Source organism: Pteronotus mesoamericanus, unplaced genomic scaffold (genome assembly GCF_021234165.1).
Source record: "Pteronotus mesoamericanus isolate MK-2021 breed Mesoamerican mustached bat unplaced genomic scaffold, CSHL_Meso_final contig_246, whole genome shotgun sequence".
Lineage (NCBI taxonomy): Eukaryota > Metazoa > Chordata > Mammalia > Chiroptera > Mormoopidae > Pteronotus > Pteronotus mesoamericanus.
Window position 1 is genome coordinate 988,490 of NW_026555104.1, and position 15,746 is coordinate 1,004,235.

General features: G+C 36.6%; 1 protein-coding gene across 11 annotated transcripts in view; it reads right to left on the minus strand.

Moving 5' to 3' along the window:
* The window catches only part of BPTF (bromodomain PHD finger transcription factor), a 127,579-nt gene that overhangs the window by 97,629 nt on the left and 14,204 nt on the right, over positions 1 to 15,746 (minus strand). For all 11 annotated transcript variants that reach the window (XM_054573052.1, XM_054573049.1, XM_054573047.1 and 8 more), the window contains exon 2: positions 295 to 1,117. In XM_054573052.1, coding sequence (XP_054429027.1) covers positions 295 to 1,117 — 823 coding nt within the window. The remainder of the gene's footprint in view (positions 1 to 294; positions 1,118 to 15,746) is intronic.

Here is a 15,746-nt window from a genome sequence, read left to right on the forward strand (position 1 = left end):
AAACATAAAGGGAGAAGGACCCACAGAGCCATTCTGCCTAAGAGTCTCCTACTTCCCAGCCTAGGCACTGAAAACAATTTTGTATATTTTGCTTTTTTTTTTTAAGTATACTCTTCTTTCATTACAATTTTAAAAACTTTTAATGTAACTATTTCTGCGAGTTGGAGACTTAACTACACAATTTATTATTAAAACACAAAGATTTGGATCACATCAGAAGCATAATTCTGCTACATCATGAAAGAAACTGGCTTACTATTAAATCATACAAAAATCAAGACCAGATTTACTTACATTATGAGCCTTCGGTTTAAGAACCAGTATTTTCTCCGACTTCTGTCATATCCAATAGGTTCATGTCGAATATATGGTTTGTTTTTTTGGATTTCAGCAACACAGTCAGTCACACCAGGCACCTTATGTGCTACACAGACTTCACACTGCCATTCATCCTCTGGCACCTCCTCGAGAGGTGGTTTCACACATTCCAAATGGTACACCGCTGAACATGTCTCACAGCAAAGCAAATCCCCAAGTTTGTGACAAACCCTACAATGGTCATCATACTGGATCACCCCTTCAGACATCAATTCCTCACGAGCAATGTTTGTGGTAAGAAACTGATCGACTAAGAACTGCAGAACTTTGATTTTGTTCTCTACTGGTCCATAAGGATAGTCCTCTGCTTCTTGGTAAGGAAGCACATGATGGTACTCCTTATCACTCTCACAGTACACCCGCAGCACCTCCGGCCACGTCATTCCATCTATGAAATACAGCGTGGAATTAACGCTATCTTTCAGATCAGCAGGTCCAAAGGTAGTATTGGAAGTGTCTTCTTCACGTAAAACTGCTTTCAAAAGCACAACGTGCATCTCCGCCATGAGTGTACACTGCTCTTGACTCACCAAAGCTGCACAGAAGTCCTCAAAGCGAAAAGGAGATAACCTTAAAACAGTGCCAAAGTTCCGCAGTACCTCATAAATGGCAATAACATTCATTATATGCTCGTTAGGCACCATTAAATCCTCAGAGGACTTGGGAAATTCAAGGGGTGGGATATCTTTTTCTTCCAATATTGGAGAACGAGGTCGATGTACTCTTGGTTTTCGCCTACCTGTAAATAAAGAAATGGTATAATTACAAATCAACATATCATTTCTACCAACTAAGGGTTTTCCAATTTTTCCTGTTTTGAGGTATAGATATACCTCAAAAATTATATAAACATACTTCTATTTTTCTAGTAACTGTGAAGTTAAAATAACACCAAGAAGCAATGATTTAGCTCTACTTATTAAGCCTATAGAAAATCTAAATTCTGAAACTAGATCACCTTCTTACACCATATACAGCAATAAACTCAAAATGGATTGAAGACCTAAATGTAAGACCCCAAACAATAAAACTCCTGAGTAAAAACATAGGCAGTAAACTCTGTGATATTGCTCTTAGAAATATTGTTTCTGCTATATCTCCTTGGGCAAGGGAAACAACAGGAAAAATAAACAAATGGGACGACATCAAATTAAAAAAGTTTTGCACAGCAAAGGAAACCATCAACAAAATGAAAAAAGAACCAACCGTTTGGGAGAAGATATTTGTCAGTGATATATCTGTTAAGGGGTCAATATCCAAAATTCATAAAGAACTCACACAGCTTAACACCAAACAAGCAATTCAATTAAAAAATGGGCACAGGAATCCTGCCTAGTGTGGCTCGTCTGGTTGGAGTGTTGTCCAAGTCAGTCCCCAGTAGGGACACATGCAGGAGGCAACTGATAAATGTTTCTCTCTTATACCAATGTTTCTCTCCCTTTTTCTCTCCCTCCCTTCCCCTCTCTCCCAAACCAACAGGCACGTCCTCAAGTGAGGATAAAAAATATAATAATACATTTAAAACTTGTTTAAAAGGTCAGAGGACTTGAATAGATACTTCTCAAAAGAGGACATACAAATAGCCAATAGACATATAAAAAGATGCTCAATGTCGCTAATCATCAGAGAAATGCAAATTAAAACCACAATGAGATATCACCTCACAGCTGTCAGAATGGCTATAGTCAATAAATCAACCAACAACATGTGTTGGGGAGGTTGAGTAAAGGAAACCCTCAAGCACAGTTGGTGGGAATGCAAATTGGTGCAGCCACTTTGGAAAGCAGTGTAGAGGTTTCTCAAAAATTAAAAAACATAGAACTACCTCACGACCCAGAATTCCACTTGTGGGTATTCGAAGAAATATATAACACTAATTCAAAAGCAACCCAAGTGGCCATCAGTAAAGTGTATAAAGAAAAAGTGGTACAAACGTACAAGGAACTATTACTCCATCATAAAAAAGAATGAAATGTTACCATCTGCAACAACATGAATTGACCTAGAGGGTATTAGGCTAAGTGAAATAAGTCAGAGAAAGACAAAGCCATATGATTTTACTTACATGTGGAATCAAAAGAAAACAAACAAACAAACAAACAAAACCCAGAAAAAGACTCATAGATACAGAGAAATGGCAGATGGAGGAGGGGTTAGGGGAATGGGTGAAAAAGACAAACGGACTAAGAAGTACAAATTGGTAGTTACAAAAGTCACAGGACGTAAAATACAGCATAGGGAATATAGTCAATAACACTGGATTAACTTATGTATGGTGACAGACGGCTACTAGACTTATCAAGGGGATCATCTCGTAAATTATATAATTGTAATAGTCTAATCACTATGCTGTACATCTGCAAGTAATATAAAGTAATATTGAGTGTCAACTATAATTGGGAAAAAGACAAAATCTAAACTCAAAATTTTCCCATTATATTGCAAACTACAAGTGAAAAAAAAAAGTAAATTATAATCAGCTCTCAATTCCATAGAGGGGTTAACTGGTTTATGAGTAACCATAGTAATTTTTTTTCTTTTAAAAAAGCACATTTGTGAAAGAGCTGACAACATAAGCAAGAAAAAACATCTCCATGTAAGGTAACAGGCACCACAGATATCACACTTTGTCAGGTCCAATGCACAAATGCCTCTCAACAACCAGACAGGAAGTTCTCTGGTGCAGTATAGCACCCCTTTCCTCTGCCAGAAGGCCTAACTTCCTAAGAGCCAAAAGGGGAGTTCTACCATGAAGCACAAGGTTACGGGTGAGACAGAAAGGAAGGAGTAAAAAGGAAGAAGAGAGTAGAGTTCTAATACAGAGAAAAGAGGGGGATGGAGTTAACAACAGTCTAACTTTTTAAGCAGTCAACTAAGCAACTTGGTTTTTTTTTTTCAAAGAGAGAGGGAAAAGGAAAGAGAAAGAGAAACACCCATCAGCTGCCTCTCACAGGCATCCCAACTGGGGACCCAACCCGCAACCTAGGCATGACCGCTGACCGGGAAGCAAATCGACAATGTCCACCAACTAAGCCACACTGGTGAAGACTAGTTAAGCAACTTGATGCATCTGTTCCCCCATTTATAGGATGTTATGTCCAGGAATATATATGTATGTATATAAATATCAATATATAGCATTTGAGAGCTTAGTTTATAATAAGCACACCCATCTCCCTTTTAACAAAACTGTGAGCTATTACAATAAGCCCTGCTGTATAAATAAAAAAAAACAAGTCTGTCCTAATGTTTACAATATCGAAAGTATATTTTTAAATATCAGAAATAATTTTAGCAAGATCTACTAACATTAAATTCATTTTCGTACAATTACATTTTATAAACCATGATTTTGGGTTGCTGGTACCATCTTAACTGCCTCCCCCACCCTCCTCCATTCCTTTCCCCTACCCTCAAGCTTGGTAAACGATACCAAGAGATGAAAGTATAATGAAGAATACAAAAAGTCAAGATTTTAATTTATACAATGACCCCCACTATTCACTCACTAGAAAATAAATTTTCCAAATAAGAATATACCTATACTTTCTGCAGAAAAAAGCCCAAGGGATCCCTCTGGGCCAGACATTGCTGGTGAGCCTGAATAGAAAGAAACCTCCTCCCTCTCAGCAAACTTCACAAAACTGACACCATCTACACACAGATGCAATTTGAACAGATTCAGTTAAATCACCAAAGCACTACACTAGTAAGCATCATGATGGGTAATCCAGTCCGTTCACTCTCTTCTGTAAACTATGGGACTCATCTGTGTAAGTATAAATGAGAGAAAGCAGAACAGGAGTAAAAGAGAAGATTGAACCTAGAGAAATATCCTCAAATAAGAGAGTAGAAGAAACACAAGTCAGCAAACAAGATAAAGTTGCTTATAGAAACAGTCCTGTGTTCCTTCCAGATGTTACTGTAAGGCAGTAACACAAATATTGTCTAATTTAATGTCCAATTTTAAACTATCAGCATTCATACATTCTGAAAGATTTTGGATAACCATTGTATCATTCTTTTTTAACATTTCATCCAGCTTTATGTTAAGCTAAAATCTGTTAGTTTTCTGTTAGTATAAGAGATGTAAAAGAACAAAGGCAAAAAGGTTCATAAATTCTACATTCTACACTATCTAGCTGAAAACCACAAAATAGCTTCTATTTGAACTATGACTACGATACACAGACAAACACACACACACACACACACACACACACACACACACACACACACTCTCTCTCTCTCTCTCTCTCTCTCTCTATGGAACAATGTGAGCACTTTTGAAATTTAACATTAAATACTGGTCAGTTCACTCTGAAGCATTACTTGTAAAGAATAAATTTGCTCACTTTTTTTAGAAAGCAATTAGCAAAACTCTATCTGAATGAATATCCCTTTGATCCAGCAATTCTACCTCCTGAAATTTATCCTACAGACATATAAACACATGAATTTAAGTTCTTAGTGCAACCGTTTATAAAAGTTAGGTTTTGTGTCTTAAATATACATCAATACTTGAATTACTTAAATGAATACTTAAAATCAATACTTAAAATCAATTATGATACACCTACACAATGGAATCCAATCTAGCAACTGAAAAGAACAAAGTAAAAATTCACATGTGCTAAATGAAAAATCTTTAATCTACATTATTAAATGAAGGAAAAAAAACAGCTACAGAAAAATGAAAACAATCTCAAATGAGAAAAATTAGAAACAAAAAAAAGAAAGAAAAAGGGGAAATGATTAAGTATACATATCTAAGAGATCATGTGAGAACTTTTTTAAAGTAGTTGCTTCTGGGAAGGAGACCTGGGAGACAGAAAGATGACAGACTAATTTTTTACCATTTTATATTTTTTAATATCACATGCATGTATTTTCATTAAAATATTTTGAAAGAAAAATACTGGTCTGGTATCAATGCAAACATATGTATAAAATGTTAATATTTAAATCAGTAAGATGACGCTATTACTAATGGCTACTGATAGTCTTGTATGAATATAAATAGAACGTCATTATGCCAAATTCAAAGATTAAGGTTCACAGAACTGAGCACAGATTATAGTGTATAAAGAGAAAATTCAAAATTAAACCATGTAAGTCCCTCGACTGTCAATCATTAGTATTAGTAAGTCATTTCATCCATTCATGGAAATATACTTATAATATGCCACTGAGGATTATGCCTATAACCATTTTCAACACTGATCAAATATCTAGCTAATATATTAATATTTCTGTATTTAAAAAAAGATTAACATCAATCTCACTAGTTATCAGGAAAAGGCAAAGTAAAACCACAGTGAGATACTATTTCATATTCATCGATGGACAAAAATTTTTAAGTCCAATCAAACTTTTGGGGAGAATGCAGAACAACAGAAACACCAGTGGGATTGTAAACTGGTACCACCATTTTGTAGGGAAATTCAGTAATAGGTTAAGGTTGTGTATACAATCCTGAGAGAGCAGTATGCAAACTTTTACCCATGACCCCAAAGTAAGAAGTACATTTTATGTCTGAATCCAGCACTCACATATCCCAAAACTAAAGTTCTGCAGAACTACTCTTTCTATATGTCTTATATTGGTATCGTTTGTCTCTTCTATCCTATTCTTGTAACTTCTATTCTCCTTCTGATTTTAAAACATGAAACCTACAATTTTGGTCACATTTCTCTACAGAAGCTTTCTTCATGCACATGCAGAACATTCAATATTATTTATAAAATGAAACAGTTGATCAAGCTGGAAACAACCAGGTGTATATCAACAGAAGAGTGGTTAAGTTATGGAATATTCATTTGACAGAACTGTAAAGAGCAGTCTTGACTATTTTAAGGCTACATATGTCAGCATGGATCAATCTTAAAAACACCATGAAACAAACAAAACAATTGCTACACAAGGGACAACAATTTGAAGCCATGCAAAACTGTTTTATCTATTGCTTATGGATGGATGAACTAGCAGTCACCACCACCACTAGAATGCACTCTCCTTACGGGCAGGGAGTTTTGTCTATGTTGTTTGTCTCTGTAAATAGATGTCTGATACACAGTAAGACTATTTTCTTATTTTAAAGATTGTATTTATTTATTTACTTTTAGAGAGAGGGTAAGGGAGGGAGAAAGAGATGGAGAGAAACATGGCCTCTTGCACACCCCCAACCAGGGACCTGGCCCACAACATGGGCATGAGCCCTGGCTGGGAATCGAGTGGGGCACTTCTAGGTTTGCAGACAAGGCTAAACCCACTGAGCCACACCAGTCAGGGCAAGGTATATTTATTTAAATAAATAGTTTTGAAGTGCTATTTAAACAAGAAATTAATTCTGACAAGAAAATTTATGTCTTTACGTTATTTGAAGATGTCAGAAATGTGTTTTTACATCTTACTATATAAGCAAATAAAAAACTACAATGAAAACTAGAACAGTGGTCCTCAAATTCTGTACATCATAATCACCTTGAGAACTAATTCTGATTAAAATATCTTCTGATTTAATAGGTCTAGGATAGAATCTCATAATTTGCATTCCTAATAATTCCTAGGTGACACCAGTTGTACTGGTCTGAGGCCCACACTTTGAAAATCATTGCCCTAGAAATTAGAAAGGTTATCCTTCTGAAATCCAAGTGAGTAAAAATTAATACACATCAGAAGAAATTCACTAATTCCAGAAGTTACCTTCCAACCTTACTACTCAAAATGTAATTGGCATTACCTATGATGCTTGAGAGAAATTCACTCTCAGGCGCCACTCCAGGCCTATTAAATTATGAACTGCAATTTCTCAAAATTTTCAGGTGATTCATAGGCTCATTAAAGTTTGAGAAGTTGCCTTGGAACAATCCATCCTCAAACTGGAAGTGCAGCAAAATCACATGATAAGCTATTAAAAAGTGTCAAAATGCAACCCAAATTAACAGAACCCCAGGTGAAGCTCAGTACTGTGTTTTTATCTTTCTTCCAAATAATTCTGATGTGCAGCCAAGTTTGAAAACTACTGCTTCACAGAAACTGGATATTCCCTCTACCAAGCAGAGGAGGACTTTTGTGGAAACTCAAGCAACAGAACTAAGAGGCTGCCTCAGGAGGCATGATTAAGATAGAACTGATTTGTGATAAAGGGTTAAGCCTAATCAAAAACAGTAAGCCCACAAAAAGAAAATGCTAAGAATGGAAAGTTATCTATAAATTCTGGGGGACAAAAGAGAACCAAAGAGCAAGAGTTTGTCACCGAATTTCCAGCATAGGCTAGGTTAAAGGAATTTCTTAACTGAGTAACGAAGATTCTGGCCCATCTGACAGGTTATTTCCTTAACAGAAGAATTATATTACTATGTATAGATACTTTATTTAAATGACCTGGCACTTGTTGAAGCAAAACTTTCCACCCTTTGTATTTCATAATAGAAAGAAATCTACTTAATGAGGTCTACAGGGATGCTGTCCTCTCTGAACTCTTTGGAAGACTAGTCAATACTCAGCAGTGTTAACTGTTACTTGGGATTCTCTTCTATATGCCTGGGTTTTTAAAATACAATGGGCAAGATCTGTATTTGTATAGTTTAAAAAAAAAACAACAAAACAACTTCTCTACACATTTTAAACAGATATAGCCTTAATTTATTGAACTCACAAGAAATCCTAGACCTTTTTCCAAGGCCTTGATCAAATGTCACCTCTTCTGTCCTCTCCTACGCCTTCTGACACTGTGCTTCTCTGACACTTGTACAGTTCTCCACTATTGTGTGAGCACCTTTACATCACAGGCATTACTTGTGTGCCTCCCTCCACGCCCCTGCTCATTCCACTTCTTTAAAAACAAACCATGTTCAAGTTATTGTAGTAACTGAAAGACTGGTTCAACTAATGACACCCAAAAGCAAAACTACCTGGGTCATCAAAGACCTAAATTAATGAAGAAACAATGAGTGTACTCAATTGGAAACTTCAACAGTTAAAATGTCAGTTTTCCTCAAATTAAAGATTCAACACAATTCCAATCAAAATCCAACAGGATATGTTGTAGATATTGATAAGCTAATTCAAAAGTATTAATGAAAAGGCACAGAAACTAGAATAGCCAAAATAATTTGAAGAAGAAAAAAAAAAGAATCAAGTTGGGTAGCTCACACTATCTTCTTTTACTTAACAGTTACCTAAAGAAATACTAAAATCGAGATTGTTATCAAGTAATATTGATTAGTGGCAGCAAAAGGATAGATACAGAAGTCACTGGAACAGAATACAGAGTCCAAAAATAGACTCATACGAATACAGGTCCGCTGTACTTTGACAAAGATGCAAAGCACCTGCGATGGAGAAGAGTTTTATTTCAACAAATGGTACTGGAACAACTGAACATCCATATGACAGGAAAAAAGAGAGAGAGAGAGACTTCTCTCTCAATTCTATCTCACACCATATACAAAAATTAGCTTAAAATGAATTATATACCTGAATATAAAACCTGTAACTATAACATATCGAGAAGAAATTGAAGAAAAAAATCTTTGTGACCTGGTGTTAAGTTTGTCCAGGGATCAGCAAAATTATAACCCATGAGAGAGATAAATGATTGGGAAAAATAACCAAAAGAATAATATTTGGTGATGTGACAATTAGGTTAAATTCAAATTGCATGTCACTTAAGTTTTACTGGACTAAAACCCTTCATATATATAGATAGATATATAGATAGATAGATAGACATATCTATCTATCTATCTATATATCGATCTCTTGTCTCTGCTGCTTTCCTGCTTAGTTTCAACAGGTTGCAATCAAAATTTAAAACTTCTGCTCTTGAAAAGAGAGTGATTGATAAGCTAATTCAAAAGTATTAATGAAAAGGCACAGAAACTAGAATAGCCAAAATAATTTGAAGAAAAAAAAAAAAAGAATCAAGTTGGGTAGCTCACACTATCTTCTTTTACTTAACAGTTACCTAAAGAAATACTAAAATCGAGATTGAAAGATTTTAATATTTAAGAGAATGAAACATAAGCCACAGACTAGGAGAAAATATATGCACAGCACACAGGCAAAAAGGCACTTACATCAAAATGTACAAAGACCTCTTAGTACTCAGTAATAACTAAGCAACCCAATTAAAATATCCTCAATAAAGATTTCATTATCTTTCCACCAAAGTTGATATATAAATGAGATATGAAATACACATGAAAAGATGTGAAATATAAACATCAGTCCCATTAAGTTTGGAAAGCACACTAAGATGCCTATATTACAACTAATATTTTTTTATTTTTTTTACTGATATGGGTGGGTCGGGGAGAGAAACATCAATTTGCTTCTCCACCCATCCATTCTTCCATTGGTTAACTCCTGTATGTGCCCTGACTAGGGATGGGACCCATAACTTTGGCATAATGGGACAACTTCTAACCAACAGAGCTACCTGGCCAGGGCACAATTAATATTAAACATTTTGGATGTGATTGGCAATGCAATTTGAAAAGAAAAAGAGATACAAAGGTAAGAAAAACAGGTATGATTTATGTTTGCAGATGCTACAATTTTATTTCTAGAAAATTGAACCCAATCAACAAATAAGCTATTAGAAACAATTAGGAAAAAGAGTAAGTGACTAAATACAAAATTAACTTTTAAGTTCCATGAGCTCTCTCCCTGGCTGATATGGCTCAGTGAATTGAGCGTCAGCCTGAGAACTGAAAGGGTGCTGGTTCAATTCCCAGTCAGGGCACATGCCTGGGTTCTTGGGTAGGCCCCCCGGTTGGGAGCATGCAAGAGGCAACCAATCAATATTTCCCTCCACCTTTCTCCCTCTCTTCCCTTCTCTAAAAAAATAAAATAAAATATTTAAAAATAAAATCCATCTCTCCACAAAAGCTCCAAGAATGAAGATATTTTTATAGACAAGTTAAAGACAAGATTTCATGGTACAAGTAAAAAGATTTACAAAACCAATTATGAATTATCCAATTTTATTATTAAAAATGTGTGTTTCTACACATGTGAGTACTCACTCATATGCATATACATATTCACACAAACATGGTAACAAGGAGGGTAACCAAAAAAATTAATGTAATCTTCTGAATGAGTTTTCTAAATTTTCCTATTTCCTGATAAAGAGCAAAAATAAAATTCAAATTTCTTACTGAACTTTCAAAAGTGTTATTTTTAAAATTCAAAGCTCTGCCCTCGCTGGTGTGTCTCAGTGGACTGAGTGCCAGCCTGTGAACCAAAAGGTAACTGGTTGGATTCCCAGTCAGGGCACAACCCTGGGTTGCGGGCCAGGTCACTGGTTGGGGGTGTCCAAGAGGCAGCCAACTAATGTTTCTCTCTCACACTGATGTTTCTCTCCCTCTATTTCTCCCTCTCTTTCACTCTCTCTGAAAATAAATAAATACAATCTTTTAAAAATTAAATTAAATTAAATTAAATTAAATTAAATTGAAAGCTTTGCCCTGACCAGTGTGGCTCAGTTGGTTGGGTGTCATCCCACAAAGAGAAAGATCACCGGTTTGATTCCTAATCAGGGCACACGCCTGGGTTGTGGGTTCAGTCCCCAGTCAGGGCATGTATGGGAGGCAACTGATTGATGTTTCTCTCCCTCTCTTTCTCCCTCCCTTCCCCCCTCTCTAAAAATAAATAAATATTAAAAATAAAAATAAAATAAAATACAAAGCTTTTTCCCTGGCCAAACTATCCAAACCACAGATTAATGAACATCAAGAGCTCGGAGGGAGTTGGAAAACTATGGCCAGCCACTGTCTGTTTTTGTAAATAAACTTTATTTGAACACAGCCACTCTCATACAGCCTTGCTCATTTGTTTATCATCATCTACAGCTGCTTCCATGCTACTACAATGGACAAGCCTAGTAGTTGCAGCAGAGACAATCTGGTATCCAAAGCCTAAAATATTTACTATGTCACCTTAACAGAAAGTTTGTCAAATCTCTTGCCCATCAAATTATCTAGTTCAGCCTACACTTTACACGTGAGTACACAGAGGCCCACAAAGGAATGATTTCTCTAAAAGTCAAACTCAAGCTAAGAAACAATGAAGAATTATTGCCAGAAAATTCTCGAATCACACATCTGCCCCTGCCCAGTCTGGGAGCTGAGCTTCAGGCTCTCATATCACAAGTGAGTATATTTACCAATAAACTAATGAGGAAAGAACTTTGGCCTAACCTATATCCAAGAACACTTGCTAAAGGTCTTAGTCAACTTCAATAGAGTCTAGAAAATTTAATTTAAAAGCCACGTAAGCACAAATTAGGGAAGGTTTAAAAACAAATAAGTGATGGTTCAGCCTAAAATATTTGCCAATTCACTTTAACTTCCCATTAAGTGTAACCCAACAATTCCACTCCTAAAATCTACCCTATAGAAACAACAGTCTGGGTAACCTAAGATAGATCTATCACATTTAGAACAGCACTATCTGTAAAAGCAGAGGGACTAAAATTTCCATAGAGCTACTTTTTCAAGGCAAATAAATATTAACAGCAAATGCACGTACGTATTAATAAAAGTGAGGAAAAAGGCCACGTCACATCTTTACCTTACATACTTGGACCATGGTAGCATCTGAGTTTATGACCTTGCCATGAAAAACCTCCATTATTAGGAAAAAACACAAGAAAGATTCTTAACTCAAGCTATTTAGGCAATTAAGGATAATATGTATGGGTGAAGACAATCTTGCAAGTTTACAGATGATCAGAAATTTGAGGCATTTCACCCAGATAATTCAGACTGAAAAGCTCAAATGTATCTGAAATAACAGTAAAACCACTTATTTAAAAATTCTCATCAAGGATATGTTTATTGACTTGGGGGGGGGGGAGAGAGAGAGAGAGAAACACTGATAGGAGAGGAAAACACTGACTGGTCGCCTTCCACACGTGCCCCGACAGGGGATGACACCCACAACCTAGGCAGTACCCTGAACAGGAATCAAACCCGTAGCCTTTTCTGAGTGCAGGGGACAATGCTACAACCAACCGAGCCACCCAGCCAGGGCACCGCTTTTTATTTTTTATTATTTGCAGAACACTTTGAAAGCAGAGTGCTCATCAGTTAGAGAAAAGGGTAATTCACTAAGTAAGACTTCAAGGAATGTGTGAAATAATTTTGATGTCTATAGAAGAATGGGGAAAATTGTACTGAGAGGAGGGACTAAATTTTTATTAGCAATTTTAAACGTTGGACTATTTCCTCTGACAAATCTCGATATAGCTGTGTAGAATTAGAAGGAAAAGGACAAGGAAATTCCACACAGATTAATATATGCATTTCTGAAATACTCTTTAAGTTCCATAAATAGAATATACTATAAAAAGACAGTGAAAGGAGGTAATGCTAACATACTTAAGTGGGAAGCCATGACAATAAAATAGAGAAATTGCACCTACATTGCCACTCAGTATGAATCACTTGGCCATGCAGTCTCTCAAATGTGTGAATTCTGAAACACTTCCGTCAGAGAGGAGTCTAATAAGTATTACCTTTCTAACCAAATCTCCACAGGTTCCATAGTTGCAATTTAACATCACTTAAATAACAAAAGAATTCCACTCAAAAAAGGAAAGTGTTTTCCTTGAAAACTATTGGCCACGTAACTTAGCCAGAGACTCCTGAGAAAAAAGGTTTTACACAGGAGAACCCAAACATACTGGGACACACCAGTATGTAATAATTCAGCTTACATACCAACTTTTAAACTTCCACAACATAGAAACTGAGTTATCAAATTACATTTCACAACCAAAAGTCTCTGAATTTTAATCCTCCTTTCCCTTCTGTCCTACATCTACAACTCTTAGCCTAATTTTATCTGGACTGTGGCAGATTTCCTAAAACTAAGTGTTCACAGACCGTCTGTTCCTCTTACCAAGAACAACAAATGAGGCAGTCATCTCAAAGATGATCTCCAATCTTAGTACAGAAATTCAATGCCATCATATACATAAATGACACTGGGCCAACAGTCTCAACAAAGGAGGACCATAGCCAAACTGCTGGGACTACCCTGGCAGTGCAGGATTTGGAGCAAATAAAAGTGCTAGAGGAAAAGAAATGCTAGGTAAATTCTCCCAGTCTAGCAGAAGCAGACTGACTATAACAGCACAGGCAGTCCAAGAGATCTTTCTGTGATGATATGAAATGACCCAAATGGTCTACGTCTGTGTGTTACAATACAAGAGCCACTAGCCACAAATGACTACAGGGCACTTGAAATGTGAACTAGTGCCACTGAAGAACTGAACTCTGAATCTTACTTATTTTAATTTAAAAGCCACATATGGCTAATGGCTGCCATACTGGACAGCAGAGAACTAAGGGTGAAAAGAATTCAGATTTTCTTTGACTAGCACCCCGAGTTCAACTACTGCATACTAGAGATTGAACCAGGCACTAAGGAGAGGGAGATGAATGAGACTCTCCCTGCCCTAACATAGGTTCTAATGAAGGACAGAACCAGTAATTAACAGTCCATTTTGGTACAATGTCTTAACAAATGAAGATACAGTGATAAAAGAATCAAATAATCCTTCCTAAATGTTTATGCACTTACTAGAACCTTGAAACACATGAGGGCTGATAGAACTCCAAAGAGAAATAATCAAATCCATAACACTAGTTATAGACTTCAACACTCCTCTCTTAGTAATCAATAGAACAAGCAGATGAAAAACCAGCAAGGAGGGGGAACACTTTAACACTGCAAACAACTAGACCTAACTGACACTTAAAGAACGCTCCACCCAAGAGTAGAATATACACCTTCTTTCCAAGTACACTTGGAACCTTTCACCTGGACAGAAAATATTTCGAGGCACAAAACAAACCTCTAAAAACTTTTTATAAAATTAAAGTCAAAGCATGTTCTCTGAACATAATGAAGTAAAATTATACAAGTAAATCAGTAACAGAAAGATACCCAGAAAATCCCAAATATTTGGAAACTGAGCAACATATAAATGCACACAATCCAGAGGGGTAGGGGAGAGGGGAAGAAACTTAGCGCGACCTGGGGAAAACGAAATGGTGATCAGAGAAGGTAAGGAATGGATGGGTGACTAGAAGTTAATCACCACAGCAGTGAACAACTATAAGGTGTGCGAAGGGAACTACAAAGAATTCAGGGTGGGAGGTGGTGGGGGTAGGGCAGGGGAAAATGGTGGCAGGAAAATGGAGACAACTGTACTTGAACAACAATAAATAATTGGGGGAAAAAAAGAATTCAGTACTACTTGACAAACATCCAAGGTGAAGAGAAGTTATATACAAGAAAAGAATTTAGAAGCTGATTCATCCTTGACCTCTCTCCTCCCTTAATCACACCCTGCCTAAGCAATCTATCACTAAGATGCAGCATTCTAAATCCTAAATTATTTTTTGAATTATTTCTCTCCATTCCCACTGATACTAACCTACTACAAGATCTGTCAGCTGGTCTACTTCAATAGCTTAATTCCCACCCTGGCCAGATAGCTCAGTTGGTTAGAGTAGTGTCCTCATATACCAACTTTGCCGGTTCAATCCCCTGTCAGGGTACATACAAGCAGCAACTAATGAATGCATAAATAAGTAGAACAACAAAATTGATGTTTCCCTATCTTAAATAAAAAAATAAATTTTTTTTAAAAAATAGCCTCATTCCCTTCATCAATTCTTATCCCACTTCAGTTAATTTTCTACAACCACAAATCTGATCGCATCACTTCCTATTTACAATCCTTCATGGTTTCCCCTCCAGTCCATTGCACACAATGATCCTAGGGCCTAGAATCCTCCTTCCCTACCCTTTGACTGGCTACTTTAATTCTGAGTTTGCCACCTCTTCGGGGAACCTTCTCTTACCACCTCGGCCCAGATCATATTTATGCGTCCCCTTTTGAAACACTTCTCTCACTGATATACCAGCTACGTTCCTTGCTATATCAGGAGAGAGGCCATATCTGCTTTACTTGTAGCTACATCCCAGAGTCCCTGGAACACAGCACATACTCGATAGGTATTTTTTGAATAAATGAACAAACCAATGAAGCAACAAAGGATAAGACTGAAGGGAAGCAAAATCCAAGTCACAGACTATTCACATATGTTAAAGCATACAATCATTTTTCCACTGAAGATTTTTAAGGAAGGGCATAGCATGGTCAGAACTTCCTTGGAGCAGTGCAGTGTGAATATGGAGGGCAAATGTGAGAGATGAATGAACAAAAGGAGGCAGGCTGGTTCTTCAAGAGGTCAAGTGACGGTTGAAGAGGTCCCAATCTAGGGACCACGGATGGACAAGAGAGCTGAAAGATACTTAAGAGCGATATAAAATGTACACTG